This window comes from Oryctolagus cuniculus, chromosome 5, assembly GCF_051225735.1.
Source record: "Oryctolagus cuniculus isolate XC-2025 breed Fujian yellow rabbit chromosome 5, ASM5122573v1, whole genome shotgun sequence".
Classification (NCBI taxonomy): Eukaryota; Metazoa; Chordata; class Mammalia; order Lagomorpha; family Leporidae; genus Oryctolagus; species Oryctolagus cuniculus.
In genome coordinates, this window is record NC_142871.1 from 167,093,620 (window position 1) to 167,109,950 (window position 16,331).

Genomic DNA, 16,331 nt, shown 5'->3' on the forward strand with positions numbered 1-16,331 from the left:
CCAACCGCAAAGGAAGACCTTTCTCTCTGTCTCTCTCTCTCACTGTCCACTCTGCCTGTCAAAAAAAATAATAAATAAAAATTTTAAAAAAGAAAACATTTTTAAAAGATGAAGAAAACAATTATGCATTGATTTCAAACTTGTCGGTACCAAAATAAACTTATCTCTTAACTCAATTTTCCATGCACTTTTTGGAGTATTTTGTACAGTGTTCAGGAGAGGAAAGAGCCAGTGGATGAATGGAGACGTCTGAGCTCGGTGCAGGTTACCTGAATTCGACCTGCTCGGAGGCACTGGCACACAGTCCAGCTGGAGAGACTGCATTCTCTTCACGACTGCACTCTGCTCCGGATACCGCTTCTGTGAAGAGAAGCACAACACCAGGGAACATTGAGCTCCAGAATCACTGCGAGGAGAATCAGTCTTTTCAGAAGGTGGAAATTTCATACAGATCATACAAGCAGGAATTTTTTTTTTAAATTGGTGCTTCTGCCAAACAGCCAAAACAATCCTGAAAAAGAGGAACAAAGTAGGAGGAAGACTCATACTTCCTGATTTCAAAACTCACTCTAAAGCCATGGTAATCAAATATGGTACTGGCATAAAGACTGACAGGTAGACCGATGGAACAGAAGAGAACCCAGAAATCAATCTTCCCATCTATGGTCAACTGACCTTTTTTTTTTTTTTTTTTTTTTTGACAGGCAGAGTTAGACAGTGAGAGAGAGAGAGAGACAGAGAGAAAGGTCTTCCTTGCGTTGGTTCACCCCCCAAGTGGCCGCTACAGCCGCGCTGCACCAATCTGAAGCCAGGAGCCAGGTGCTTCTCCTGGTCTCCCATGGGGTGCAGGGCCCAAGCACCTGGGCCATCCTCCACTGCACTCCCGGGCCACAGCAGAGAGCTGGCCTGGAAGAGGGGCAACCGGGACAGAATCCGGCGCCCCGACCGGGACTAGAACCCAGGGTGCCGGCACCACAGGCGGAGGATTAGCCTAGTGAGCCGCGGCGCCAGCCAACTGACTTTTGACAGTTTTGCCAGGATTACTCAAGGGGGAAACCAGATATATACATATCAAAGAATGAACTTGAACCCTTAATTATATCATATACAAAAAGTACTCAAAATGGATCAAAAATATAAAAAGTGCTAAAATTATAAAACTCTTGGCAGAAAACATAGCAGAAAAGCATGGCATTGGTCTTGGGGGTGATTTCTTGGGAATGACATAAAAATCAAGGGCAACAAAAGTAAAAATAAACTGTACCACATCACGGTACCACATCAAAATTCACGCCTTCGTTGCATCAAAGACACTATCGAGAAAGTAAGGAGACGTCCCTCAGAGTCGGAAAGCATTTGTAAATCAAACATAACCAGTAAGGGACAGACATCCACAACAGATAAAGAACTGCTGCAATTCAGTAACAAAACACAACCCAGAAACACTTGTGCTAAAGACCCGGCATTCATCCAGATTTTCAAATGTCCGGCAAGCACAGGAAAGGATAGTCAACATTCGTCAAGTCACTGGGGAAATGCAAATCCAGGCCACCACGAGACTGCTCTAATGACAATGGTGGCAGATCAAAGCCACCATCAGAGATGGCTCTGACAAAACAAAAAGCAGGCAGTAACAAGTGTTGGCAAGGATGGGAAGAAATGGTGTTCTGGTACCCTGTTGCCGGGGAATGTAGAACAACACAGCTACTGTGGGAAACAGCTCGACGGTTCCTTAACAGGAACACAGAGTATCTTCTTAGCTAGTAATCCCACTGCTAGGACTGTCCTCAGAGTGCAAAGCAGGGATGTCAACAGCCACATTCGCCACGTGGTTCTTCACAACAGTCAAGCTGAGCACCCATCAGCAGGTAAATGGGTAAACACAGTGAGGTGCAGCACTGCAGGGAATGTCGGTCCACCGTAAAAGGGAAGAAATTCTGATAGTGCTACCAAACGCAAACATCTTGAAAACACTCGGCTAAGTGAAATGCGCCAGACCCAGCGGAAAAATATTCTATCTGATCTCCATGAACTTCCCAGAACAGGCAAATTCAGATGCAGAAAACAGAGCCGATTCCATGGGCAGCAGAGCGAGGGATGGGAGTCACTGTGTAATAGAGTTTCTGTTGGAATGATTTTTTTTTTTTAATTCTGGAAATGGATAGTGGTGATGGCTGCACAATCATTTAAATCACTTAATACCACTGCACTGTACACTTGCTAACTACCAGACCCAAACGGAGTGCAGGTTCAGAGAGGTCATCCACGCTTCAGTGGGACTCCCAATCCTCTTCTCTGGGATTTGTAAGATTTCTCTAGATATCACTGGAGTCTTGTCAGTTACACGTGTGCCGCAGCCGTCCCCCCACCCCCACCCCGTGGCTGGTCATCCCATAACGGGTTCTTATTCAAGGAGTACGTTCTTTCATCAAATCTATCAGTTTTTGCTCTTACAGTTAATGCTTTTGTATCTTGTTGAAGACTTGCTAACGTTAGAGCAGGAGGAATTTCTCCGATGAGATTTTCCAATAGCTGTATTCTTTTGTTTTTCCCGTTTATGTAAGTCATCGGCCTGGAGTTTTTTGGTATGGTACAGATAAGAGTGCAATTTCTTTTTCTTTTTTTTCTTTCTAAAAAGTACGTTTGGTAACTATTTGTGGTGGGTAAAACATAAATTAATTTTTTTCCTGTACTGATTTTATAACCAAAAAAATCCTATTATGGATTCAAAAAGATTCTTTTGAATGTTATATGTAGGTATCCCATCATTTACCCATAACGACAATCCTGGTCCCTCCTTTGCAACCCTCTTCTCTCTTGCTCTATGGCAGTAGTTAGGGCCTCCACTACAGCACACTCACTAGAAATGGTGGAGACAGCATTCTAGTCTCACACAGTGCCTCTAACAAAAGCTGTTAATATTTTATTAGTAAGAACAGTATTTGCTGTGATCATGTCAGATACCTTATTACCAGGCAAGGAACTTCTCCCTTTCCTGAGTTGCTAATATTTTTAATTATGAATATACGCTGCATTTTAACAACTGATTTTTCTACATCCATTGAAAAGAGGCATTTTTTTTCCTTTTCCTTTTAATAAGATAATTCCTTAGAATGACAGACTTTCCTGAACTAACTTTGGTTTCTTGGAGTAAGTCCAATTGTTTTTCTGTCCACTGATGAACTCAGTCTATTTACATTTTATGTAAGATTTTTATTTCTATTCTATTAAGGGAGATTGGCTGTGATTTTCCTTTCTCGTACTTATGCCTTCTTTTTCAGATTTGGGAATCAAGTTTATGCTGGCATGAGATGAGTCTCAAAGAGTCTCTCGATTTTCTGGAGATGTGTGAAGACTGCGATCATTTCATCTCTGAGTAGTGGTAGAGGTCGCTGATGAAGCTGCGTGGCCGTGGGCTTTCTTTGGTTGTAGGAAGACTTGATCATGATGCAACCTCTTTAAAAGCTGTGGGCTTTTCTGCTTTTTGTTTGTTTGTTTTAGAGGGTGGGTGCACACTCACTCCTGCAGTTTCTGCTGATTCACTCCCCACATGCCCACAACGTCCCTGGCTGAGGCCAAAGCCCAGGTCAGGAACTCACTCCAGGTCTCCCACCTGGGTTGCAGGAAGACAGTCACGCGAGCCATCACCACTGCCTCCCAGGGTCTGCAGGGGCAGGGAGCTGAGTCAAAAGCAGAACTAACATCCCACCCAGGGACCCCAAAGCAGGACAAGCTTCCTGCTAGGCCACGCCCACCTCCCATCAACCTTGTTGAATGGTGACATATTCATATTCACCTTTCTCTATTTCAGTCAGTTTTGCTATGTTACACTTCTTTCCTAGAAATTTGTCCATTTTAACTAAATTTTAAAATTAATTATCAAAAGGTTGTTAATAACTGTCTCTCTATAGCATCTGATGTGTGTAGGGTCTACTGTAATATCTCCTTAGTCATCATTTCAATCTTGCCTCTTAAGTTTAGTCAGTTTTATTAGCCTTTGTTTTTTGCTCATCTTGTTCTTCAAATATTCTACATCTTTCCTGATTTGTCTCTGTTCTATCAATTATAGATGCTAGCATCAAAGCCCGTGGATTTATGCATTTATCCGAGTTCTGTCATTTTTTGCTTTTTTCACGGTAAGGCCATGTGATGACGGGTACATTCATATTTAAAGCTGTTGCATCTTCCGGTCAATCGGACCTTTAATCATTCAGAAATACTCTTGAGTCTTTGCGATAATGCTTTATGCTGATACCACTTTGGCTGCCCTCTCAGTTTGCACTGGATATGCCTCTTTTATAGTCTGCACATTTCTCAAAAGCCTGGCAATTCCTGCCTCTCTGTTGTAGTTTGAAGTCTGTTTGCTCGCCCGTTTCATGTACTGTGGCATGTTTCTCATGCTCATGGGGGGATGCAGCGGGAAGTTCGGGCAGTACACTGATTCCTGAGTGTATCCGTGCCTCTCAGTTCCTAACTGGGTTTTGACACAGCTCCCTGACCTCTGACCCCAAACTCACAGCTTCAGCCCGAGGCAGATGGCGCTGCCGCCCACTGCTGCACACAGGGGACAGGGGTCGGCAGCCAACTCCTATAGACGGCACTGTGGGGTTTCCACAGGACGGCCTCTGTCAGCGTCCCAGGCGCCTCTGCGGTCACTCCCACACCTCCTCCAGGACGTCTCCCTCAGCGCTGGGTTTTAGGTTAACATTTCCTAAGACGTCTTGGCAGATACAGCTCTGTTGTCTCTCGCTCTCTCAGGAATTCCTCAGAACGACCACTCCGCTCCCTGTACTTTCCACTCTTTCCCAGGGACACTGCGCTTTTGTTTCACGTCACCACGCACATCGGCTCTGCTGCAGGGACGGGTCTAGTGTGCCGACATGACGATGTCTGCACATGGTGGCTTCATCGCAAAATCTCAGTAGCAAATCACACCACTTCACTTCTCGTGGTTGGTAATGTGGTTCTGATAGAGGCTAACGTGCTGAGCTTCTGCTGTGGTACCTACCTTTAAACTCTTCACATCCTCTTCTACGAATTCCTCGTAATGACTTGAATAAAAAGGTCTAAATCTTTCTTCAATATCTACATGAAAAAAAATAGTACTTTAAATGTCTTAAATATTTCTAAAATAAAATTTAAATATGAGCAAGCTACTGTCTTTGAATTACTTACCTTAACCTGTGCGCCAAGGGGTAAAATAAATGATTAACCCCCACATCACTGACTCCGACGAAGAAACTAAGACCAAGCACCACGCAGACAGAATAAGGGATAGGACCCCACTGGGACCACGGGCTCTGCCCTCCAGTGTGCAGTCCCGCTGGCCAAGCCACTAAGTCCTAGCTGATGCGGGTTCCTCCCCAGTGAACAAGGATGGGGGAACTCCATGTGTCTGTGCCTCTGGCATCAAAGATTCGTAACAGGGTAGGATATGCAAAAGAAAGATGTTGTGCAAAGGGTTAGAGCTATTAGCTTGAAAGGGAAAAGCCAGCTTCCAGGCCCAGGAGTCAAAGAGGCACTCTGACATGGGATGCAGGCAGCCCAAGGGCAGCGTCACAGGCCGTGCCTCAGTGCCTGCCCGCAGAATAACCCTTCTCTGAGAAACCCTCGAGAGTGGTTTGAGGCACTTCCGGGTGAGGGGCGCTGGCGTGGCCCACCTGCCAAGCTTCCCTCCCCACCTGCTGCTTTATGAGTGTCTTCTACTTGGCTGTTTTGAGTTGTATCCATTATGAAATGAGGATATACTTCAAAAAGTTCGTGGAAAAATGGAATTAAAAGAAACGTTTATTTTGCTGCAAACATTTTTAAACCCATACAGCTTTTGTCATATAATTTTTCATCAATTTTTGAAGACCCCTAGTAAACAGGTAAACACAGGGAAAATGTTTTCCTCAGTCCTCTGAGCCTTGCTAAGGAACCGCATGAGAACACCTGACTCGGGGAGCTGGGCACACTGCAAGCAGCCTCACTACCCAGTTTGCAGCTGGCATCAAAGCAGGGGCAGTCCTGGGGACTGAGCCCGTAAACCCGCGAAATCTGATGATGACCTGGGTACTCAGTGCAGAACTGAACTACACGTCAAGACACCCAGCTGGTGACACATTTGGCATCAGAAATGGAATCATGAACAAGACACAAAAGGTAAATATAACAAACTTTCATCCTCCTCTTGAGTGTCCCAAACCATGGCAGCTGACGCCAGGTTGAACAGTTCTAAATGTACAAGCAAATGTTTCCTCTTAGGCAGGAGGACTATCTGGGGCACCAGCACCCAAGAGGTAAAAGGAGGTGGGCGTCTACACTTCACTCAAACTAGTAATGTGCCAACATCAGTAGACTGTGATAAACCATGCACACAAAGTGGGATACTCAGAATGTCAGTTTGAAAAAATTATACAGGATGGGCACTTGGCACACCCATAAACCATGCTGGAGTGTCTGAGTTCAGTTCTAAGCTACGCTTTCCATTCCAGCTTCATGGAAAATGTGCACCCTGGGAGGCGGCAGATGATGGCTCATGTAATTGGGTTCCTGCAGCCCACATGGGAGACCTGTCTTCAGATGTGCACAAAAAAGAACTACAGAAATGTTCATGAACTCATAGGGATGCGGGGAAAAGAAAACAGAAAAGAAAATCAAAAGAGAAGAAACAGAAAACAATAAAATGAGACTTGGGTCCCAATAGCCCAATAATTACATTAACTGTACATTGTCTAAATGCATCAATTAAAAGAAAGGAACTGGTGGAGAGATTTTAAAAAGATGATCTGGGGCCCAGCGCTGTGGCACAGCAGGTAAAGCTGCTGCCTGTGACACTGGCATCCAAATGGGTGCTGGTTCACGTCGCAACTGCTCCACTTCTGATTCAGCTCCCTCTAATGACCTGGGAAAAGCAGTAGAGGATGGCCTAGTGCTTGGACCCCTGGACTCACATGGGAGACCGGGACAAAGCTCCAGGCTCCTGGCACAGCCCTGTCTGTCTTGGCCATCTGGGCAGTGAACCAGCAGATGGAAGATTCTCTCTTCTCTTTTCTCTCTCTCTCTCTCTAACTCTTTCAAATACATAAATAAATCTTAAAAAAAAAAAAAAACATGATCCAACTGCATGTTGTTACAACAAACTCACCGCACTTGTGGTAATACAGGCATCTTACAGCAAATGGATGGGAAGAGATGAACTATGTAATCATTAATCAAAGGAAGGCAGAGTGACTGTATTCAATAACATAGACTAAGAGCAAAGAAAATTCCTAGAGACAGAACGGGATATCTATACGCTGAAGGATCAATCCATCAAGAAGATATGGCAATCCTAAATGTGTAGGCACCAAACAACAGGATTGCAAAATATGAAAGCAAGAGATGATAGAACCAAATGCAGAAACAGACAAATTCACAGTTAAAGTTGGAGACTTGGGTACCCCTCTCTCAACAATCAAAAGAGCTAGACAGTTAAGAGAATTTCTAGATACAGAAGAACTCAACAATACCATCAACCAACAACAGGATGCAACCAAGAGTTAGCGAACAGTCCAAGTGACCTGGGCAGCATAACCAGATATTCTCCCCAAGTGCCAGTGTAACATGTAACATGACATAACATGTGTAACATAACATGTCATAACATGTAACATGACATAACACGTGTAACATGACAGACCATATCCTGAGCCTTAAAACAAATCCCAACACATTTCAAAGACTTGAAACATACAAAACATGTTTTCTGATCACAGTAGAATCAAGATAACAGGAAAATTTCCAAACTTTTGAAAATGAAACAACATGCTTGTAAACAATACAAGGATCAAAGAGAAAAATCTCAAGGGAAATGAAAAAAACACGTATTGAGATAGGTACGGCTGTTGGCCTAGCCGTCAAGGTGCCGCTTGGAGCAGCCACATTTCATACTGGAGTTCCTGGGTTTCAGTACTGGCCCCACTCCGGATTCCAGCTTCCTACAGATAATGTGCAACCTGCCAAGCAGCTGGGTCCCTACCACCCATGTGGGAGGCCTGGACTGGGTTCCCAGCTCTTGGCTTTGGTCTGTTTCAGCCCCCTCTCCTCTATCCTTCTAAAATAAATAAAATTAAATTTAAAAAAAATCCATCAATGGAAATGAAAATCAAAATATAACAGATCTAAAACTGTGAGACACAACTAAAGCAGTGCTGAGAAAGAAATTCACGGCAATAAATGCACACATCAGAAAACAGAAGAGGTGGGAGGTACTTAGCCTTAAGATGCCCACATCCATATTGCAGTACCTGGACTTGATACCGACTCCAGTGTCCGACTCCAGTTTCCTGCTAATGCAGACCCTAGGAGGACTGATGATGGCTCAAGCAGCTGGTTCCTGCTACCCACATAGGAGACCTGGACAGAGTTCCTGCTCGGAGTCCCGGCCATGTGGGCATCTGGGGAGTGACCAGAAGGGAGCTCTCTCTGTGCTTCTATCTGTCTCTGTTTCTGTCTCCGTCTCTGTCTCTCTCTCTTTGCCTCTCAAATAAATTAAAATTTAAGAAAACAAAACAACAAAAAAAGACAGCAAGAGAGAGAAAAGTTCTCCAACAATAATGTAAGTTCCCTCCTGAAGAACCCAGAAAATGAACAGCCAAACGAACACAAAGCAAGCGGAAGGAAGGCAATGGTGCTAAGAGCAGAAATCAAAGATCAGAAGACAGAAAAAGTAGAGAAAATCAATGGAAAACACTAGCTGTTTGAAAGATCAGTAAAACTGACAAACCTGTTCACAAGGACTGATACAGAAAAAAAAAGACACAAATTGCTAATACCAAGAATGAAAGAGGCTATCAGTATGCAAACAAAGGATACTAAGGAATACCAAAAACTGCTTCACATGCATACATTTAACAACTTACAAGAAATGCATCACTTACTCAAAATACAAACTACTGCAACAAATCATGTGAATATAACTGCTAACGAAATCGACTCCAAACTTTAAGACTACCCAATCAGAAACCTCTCCAGGCACAGATGGTTACGTGGGAGAATTCTACCAAACTTTTCAAGAATTAGTATCAGCTCTACACACTCTCTACCAGAAAACAGAAAAGCAGGGAGTGCTTCCAGTTCACCGTATGAAGTCATTTTATAAAGTCAGCATTGGGCTCTGCTCCTCCCTGGCTGCCTGAGGGCAGAGGGTCACCGTGACCAGCACTTGTCTGGACCTGGAAGTTCACGACCACTATCACTATCACTTCAGCAAACGATCACGGCCCCTCGCCCGAGGAAGCCAACAGCGCCTGAGACAGAAGCTCGGGGAACGCTAGTGAAGAGGGAGAAGACTCCACTGGATGCCATCTTTGTATTTGGATTCAGAACCCATTTTGGTGGCGGCACTGATTTACAGTTTGCAGAGAAAAAAATGAGCCCAAACATAGACCTGCAAGACATGGCCTGTGTGAGAAGGAAGACCTAGACAACAGTGAAAGGAACGTAATTCAGAACAGAGCCCGGGGACCGCCACGGCCAGTGTCACCGCCGGCAGTGACCTGGAGATCGGATGACAGCAGAAGAGTGGAGGCTGTAATGACTTTATCTGTGGTGACTGTGTGAATCGTTAACATCACAACCGGACAGGTAATACAAAAAGAAAACTAGAGACCAAAACCCTCAGGAATGGGCACACAGCAGTTCTTCACAGGGCACTGCAAATGGATCAGCAGTGTGTAAGAAGGACTACACACCAGGACCAGTAGGTCTCATTTCCGAGATGCAAGATTTCTTCAGTAAAAAAAATCAATCAGTGGGCCAGTGCTGTGGCGCCCTGGCCTGAAGCGCCGGTGCCAGGTTGAGTCCCAGCTGCTCCACTTCCGATCCAGCTCTCTGCTGTGGCCTGGGAAAGCTGTAGAAGATGGCCCAAGTCCTTGAGCCCCTGCATCTGCATGGGAGACCCAGAAGAAGCTCCTGGCTTCGGATCGGTACAGCTCCGGCAGTAGCGGCCAATTGGAGTGAACCATTGGATGGAAGACCTCTCTCTCTCTCTCTCTGCACAACTCTTTCAAATAAATCAATCTTTAAAAAATCAATGAGTGCAGTCCACTGCATTAACAGGGTACAGAAGGAAAAATCGTATGGTCATATCAGTTGGTGCAGAAAAAGCATTGAACAATATTCAACAACAATGCGTGATGCAAACTGCAGAAAAATAGGACTATGTATGATGAATTTCTTATGGTGATAAAAAAAATCTACTTTTAGGAGAGAAAAGTAGGGGAGAGATACCTACAGCTAACATCATACACAATGGTGAAAAAATAATGAACGCCTTCCCTCTAAGGTGGAGAACAAGGTGAGGGTGTCTGCCCTCGTTGCCTTATTCCAGACAGCACTGGAAGTTCTAGCCAGGAAATAAAGCAAGGAAAGGCGACGGATGGCACGTATCAGACAGAGAGATGCGTATCCGAAAGGAAGAAACGTGTTCGTAGACGCCGTGTCCAGCACGGCAGGGTGTTGGTTAACCCGGGAGAGACGAGGTCGCATAGAAGGAGGAAGCGGACTCAGACTGAAGAGTCTCCCCCTGGGCAACCAGGGAGCCACTGTCCACGGCCGGGCGGGGGCAGAGGCAGAGACCCAGATGTCTGGCTACTCCAAATACCTGTTATCAACAGTGACGTGATTCATTAATCATAAAAACGTCCAGTTTTGTGAACACAGGATTTCCTGATGAGGGAGTTTAAGCACAGTGGAACAAGGAACAATGGGGAGTGTGTTGTTTACATGGGAGCTGGGCTTTAGAGAACAGCCACAGGTGGGGGGCCTGAGGGGGACGGGTTACCAACTGGGGTGAGCGTCCCACTTGCAGTTCACGGAGCCCACAGCACTTCCTTAGCTGCTTCCGCATCATGTCAAATGACCTTGGCCGCTGCTGACACAACCTGGCAAAGCATGCCTTCAGCAGAATTCAGGCCACGCGGTGGACCCCGACGTGAAGGAAGACATAAATATACACCACAAAGGAAGAAATAAGTATTTGCCAGTATTTATTAAGAGTTACTGGGGCTGGGACTGTGGCTGTGGCATGGTGGATAAAGCTGCCGCCTGCGGCGCCACCATCCCATACGGGCGCCAGTTCAAGACCCGGCTGCTCCACTTCCAATCCAGCTCTCTGCTATGACCTGGGAAAGCAGTGGAAGATGGTTCAAGTGCTTGGGCCCCTGCACCCGCGTGGGAGACCCGGAAGATCCTGGATCCCGACATCAGATGGGCCCAACTCCATCCAGCTATTGCAGCTATTTGGGGACTGAACCAGCAGACGGAGGCTCTCTCTGCCTCTACCTCTCTGTTAATTATGCCTTTCAAATAAATAGATACATCTTTAAAAAAAAAGAAAGAAAAACTATATTATATATTCATGAGGATTGTGGCATGTAAGTTTTCTTCTTGTATTATCTGGTTGTGATAATCACACAGTCAGGACTGGCATTGTGGCATAGCAGGTAAAGTCACTGCCTTCGAGGCCAGCATCCCATATGGATGACAGTTCAAGTCCTGGCTGCTCTAATTCTGATCCTGCTGCTTGCTAACACACCTGGGAAAGCAGCAAAAGATGGTCCAAGTGCTTGGACCCCTGCACATGTGGGAGACTCAGAAGAAGCTCCTGGCGCCTGGCCTCAGCCAGGTCCACTATTGCAGCCACTTGGGGAATGAACCAGCAATTGGAAGATCAACATCTATCTCTCTCTCTCTCTCTCTCTCTCTCTCTCTCTCATTTTGCTTTTCAAATACATAAATAAATCTTAAAAAAAATTCACACAGTCGGGGCCAGCAGCATATGGCATAGTGGGTAAAGCTACTGCCTGCAGCGCCAGCAGCCCGTATGGACAACAGTTCGAGTCCCAGCTGTTCTATTTCTCATCCAGCTCCCTGCTGTGGCCTGGGAAAGCAGTAGAAGATGGCCCAAGTCCCTGGGCCCCTGCATTCTTGTGGGAGACCCAGAAGAAACTCCTAGATCCTGGCTTCGGTCTTGTCCAGCCTTGGCTGCTGTGGTCATTTGGAGAGTAAACCAGTGAAGGGAGATCTCTCTCTCTTTCTCTCTGTAACTCTGTCTTTCAAATAAGTAAAAATTTTAAAATTCACACAATTACCACAGATAAAGTCATTGCAGTCTTCACTTCTACTGTATCCAATCTCCAGGATACATCCACAAGCACCAACATTAGCCTACTGCCCCTATTTGGAGATGACATGAAAATCCCCTTAAAAATGGCAGAAACAAATCCCTCCTAGAACTAAAATGAGAGTTCAGCAAGATTAACGTGGCAAAATCAACTTTATTTCTAAATACTAGCAATGAACACACGGGCACCTAAATTAAACATACAATACTACTTATAATTGTTTACCAACTCTATTTCTCTACCACCCCCCATCTATCTGAAGTTGCTACTGAAAAACAGTGGCAACACCAGAAGCTGACAAGGATGCAGAGGAACTGGATCACTCACGCACTGCTGGTGGGAATATAAAGTGGCGCCGCCAAGGACCAGCCCTGTGGTGCACTAGGTTAATCCTCTGCCTGGAGCGCCAGCATCCCATATGGGTGCCAGTTCTAGTCCCAGATGCTCCTGTTCAGATCCAACTCTCTGCCATGGCCTGGGAAAGCAGTAGAAGATGGCCCAGGTCCTTGGGCCCCCGCACCCACGTGGGAGACCCAGAAGAGGATCCTGGCTCCTGGCTTTCGATCAGCACAGTTCTGGCTGTTGAGGGCATTTGGAGAGTAAACCAGCAGATGGAAGACCTTTCTGTCTGTCCCTCTCACTGCTATAACTGTACCTCTCAAGTTAATAAATAAAATCTTAAAAAAAGAAAAGATACAGCCACTCTGGATAATGGATTGGCAGTTTTAAAAAAAAAAAAAAACAAAAACCAGAGACCTGGAACCACCACATGAGTTAGCTGCTTGTTTCACCCCTGGGTATTTACTCCAGAGATTTGAAGACATTTTCACATAAAAACACAGACATGTATATTTACAGTAGTTTTAGCTCCAGTAGCAAGAACTGGAAACAAGTCTTCCGGGGGGGGGGGGGTACAGGTAAACTGAGGTACAGCCACACCACGGAATACCACTCAGCAATTAGAGGGTGAAATCTTGATGCATGTGACAACGTGGAGGACCCTGCAGACAATTACGCTCGGTGGAAAACAGCCAACCCCAAAAGGGGACATGCAGGGGGGCTCCATTTATATAACATTCTTGAAATGAAAAAATTATAAAGGTGGAGAATAAATTGGTGGCTGATGGAGGAAAGGAGGTGAGGGCATGGAGGCAATGTGCACGGCTACAAAAAGCAACCCGAGGGGTCGTCCTGGTCAGGGAGCTGTGCCGCAGCTGACTGCCGGTGCCAACGCCCTGCGGTGACGCGGGACTGCGGTCTGGTAGGGGATCTCCTTTAGAGGAGTAGCTTTGTGTTATTTCTTGTAACTGCATATGAATGCAGAGTCATCTCTAAAGAAGAACACTTTTCCCTCCTTTTAGTTGACAGGCAGAGAGAACCTGTTGGGTCATGATCTCCAAACGCCTACAGCAGCCAGGGCGAGGCCTGGTGGAAGCCAGCACCCCGGGACTCAGCCCAGGTCTCCCCGTGGTCGGCAGGGACCCAAGGACTTGCGCCATTGTCTGCTTCCCAGGGTGTGCAGCAGAGGGGCTGGACCAGAAGCAGAGCCGCTAGGACGGGAACCAGGCATCCTTGTGTGGGATGCGATGCAGTCGTCTCAACGCAGTGTCTTAATCTGCGCAACAGAGGCTCCCCACCCCCAACAGGAACTTTGATCTCAGCAGGTGAAGAAGGACTGAGAAGGGAAGACACCAAGCCAGGCAAGCAGGAAGGCTGACTGGCACCCGAATGGACAGCTCGGCCAGAGCGCCCTGAGACCCCGCGATGGGACTGGGGCCCAGGGCTCTCACAGCAGACACAGGATGGCAAAGCGCTCTGCAGGCTGCCGCGTGCCTCCGACCACACGCTTCTCCTCACCCGGCTCACAGCAACCTAGGCCAACCTGCAGGATGGAACACTCACCTGCATATCCAGCTAACAGGAGGGGAAAGAAGTCAAAACAGCCAGGAAGCAGAAGACCAGCTGAAGCAACCAGGACTGACGAACAGAACACACCACGTGGTCCACACCCACACGGAATACTGCTCAGCCATAAAAAGAAATGAAATTCGGACACAGGGTACGTTATGCTACGTGAAATAAGCCAGGTACGAAAGACAAATACAATATGGCCCCACTTAGATGGGTAGCGTAATCGAGGACAGAAAGTAAAACAGAGGTGACTGGGGGGAGTGAGTGTTTAATGGGTAGAGTTCTGGTTTGGGAAGATGAGAAAGCTATGGAGTTGGCCAGTGGTGACGGCTTCACCAACAGTGCCACTGTACTTAACGCCACTGAACTGTACAAGCAGTCTTCAGAAGGCTTATGGAAAACGCATATTATGAAAAAAGTACGCAGAGATTGCAAAATTTGGGGGGGGGAGGGGCAGTGCTGTGGCACAGCAGGTTAAGCTGCGTCCTGTGATGCCAGCAACCCATACTGGCACGGGTTCAAGTCCTGGCTGCTCCACTGCCAAACCAGCCGTCTGCTAACGTGCCTGGGAAAGCAGTGAAAGATGGCCCAAGTGCCTGGGCCCCCCTAGGTGCGAGACCCTGATGGAGTTCCAAGCTCCTGGCTTCCACCTGGCTCAGCCCTGACCATGTGGTCATATGGGAGTAAACCAGCAGATGGAACATTTTTCTCTCTTTGTCTCTCCCTGTCTCTGTAACTGTGCCTCTCAGATGTGTATGAATAAATTTTTTAAAAAGTTTTTTGCACCAAAATAAACTTATCTTAAAAAAAAGTCTATTTGAGAGGCAGAGATGGAGAGAGAGAAATAGAGGAGCTGCCATCTGCTGGTTCCCTCCCCAGATGCCTGCAAATCCAGGGCTGGGCCAGGAACCTACTCCCGGTCTCTCATAAGGGTGGCAGGGGCCCAATCACTACAGCCACCACCACCACCTCCCAGGGTCTGCATGAGCAGGGAGCTGGAGTAGAAGCCAGAGCGGATATTGAACCCAAGTTATCAATATGAGTGTCTTAACCACTAGGCTAATGCTCACCCCTGACTGAATTTTAAATTCCATTTCCCAGGAAATTTTTGAAGTATCCACACGTAGTTAAAATGGTTAAGACAGTACATTTTGTAATATATACATGTTAACACAATAAAAAATAGTTAATTATAAAAAGAAGAGAGAGAGAGAGCGTGCAACAGGCCTTCTACGCCCTCATGCTTCTGAGAGAAACGCCATGTTTTCAGAGCTCCGTGTCTGAGACTGAGGCAATCAGCAGGACACGAGAACTAAGTGGAACTTGGTTTCCTGAAGACCCAGACCCGGTCTCCCAGGTCCTCCTGGGGAGCCATCACACAGGGATGCGGATGCACCCCACAGCCCCAAGGCCGTGCTCACCAGGGAACGTGGGCCGCGCTCTCGGGTCCGCCTCCCAGCAGAGCTCCATGAGGCGGATGAGCTCCCCGGGGCAGTCCTCGGCGACGTCGTCCACGTCGGGCCGGTTGCCGGACTTTATGCAGAGAATCAGCTGCTGCTCACAGATGGCATCTGGAAGGGAGAGACGCTTTCAGGTGGTGCCCCTCTCGCAGGCAGGGAAGGGGCAGGGGGACACGGGGGGACAACACTGCTGACGTCTCGCTGCCTAGGGTGCGTGTGGTGTGCGTGCCTCATTCCAGAGGACCGGAACGGCTGTGACAAAGAGCTGCCACCGTTCATCAGGGGATGATCGAACTACATCTTAGTCCCGCAAACAAAGACAGAATTCGCAGCAAAGCTGCCTGCTGGCAGAACAACGCGATCACGCAGGCGAAGCCACTGGCGTTCTCCAGCCTGTAAGTCAAAGGCAAATGTGGCACAGGCCTGGCCTCTACGGGGCTGATCAACGAGTGACTTAAAACCCAGAGTGACGGGGCCTTTTGGGTCTGGTAATGCAACCATGACTAGAATGGAAGGCTGAGAAGGCGTTCTTGGGTCCAGAAAAATAAGCAGGAGGCATCCAGTAGAGAAGGGGGCAGGGGGATATGGGGAGGAGGCCTCCAGGCCAGGGAAACAAGACAGGAGAGGATGGGGGGGTACGGGGAGGAGGCTTCCAGGCCAGGGAAACAAGACAGGAGAGGATGGGGGGTTGAAGTCAGGATGCACTTCAGAGGTTCCTCCACCAGAGTGATGACTGACAACGGGGCGAGAGGGTACGGGACAAGGCAGAGGCCAGATCCTAAAGGGCTTGTGGTCCGCACCGAGGAACTTG

General features: G+C 47.1%; 1 protein-coding gene across 5 annotated transcripts in view; it reads right to left on the reverse strand.

Moving 5' to 3' along the window:
* Positions 1–16,331, reverse strand: part of RIPK1 (receptor interacting serine/threonine kinase 1) — a 51,821-nt gene that overhangs the window by 13,464 nt on the left and 22,026 nt on the right. For 4 of the 5 annotated variants that reach the window (XM_089333462.1, XM_089333463.1, XM_089333464.1 and 1 more), the window contains 3 exons: positions 15,482–15,631; positions 5,009–5,085; positions 270–360 (listed from right to left, as the gene is read on the reverse strand). In XM_089333462.1, the coding sequence (XP_089189588.1) occupies positions 270–360; positions 5,009–5,085; positions 15,482–15,631 (318 nt within the window). The remainder of the gene's footprint in view (positions 1–269; positions 361–5,008; positions 5,086–15,481; positions 15,632–16,331) is intronic. The other variant, XR_016234364.1, reaches the window with a different exon arrangement.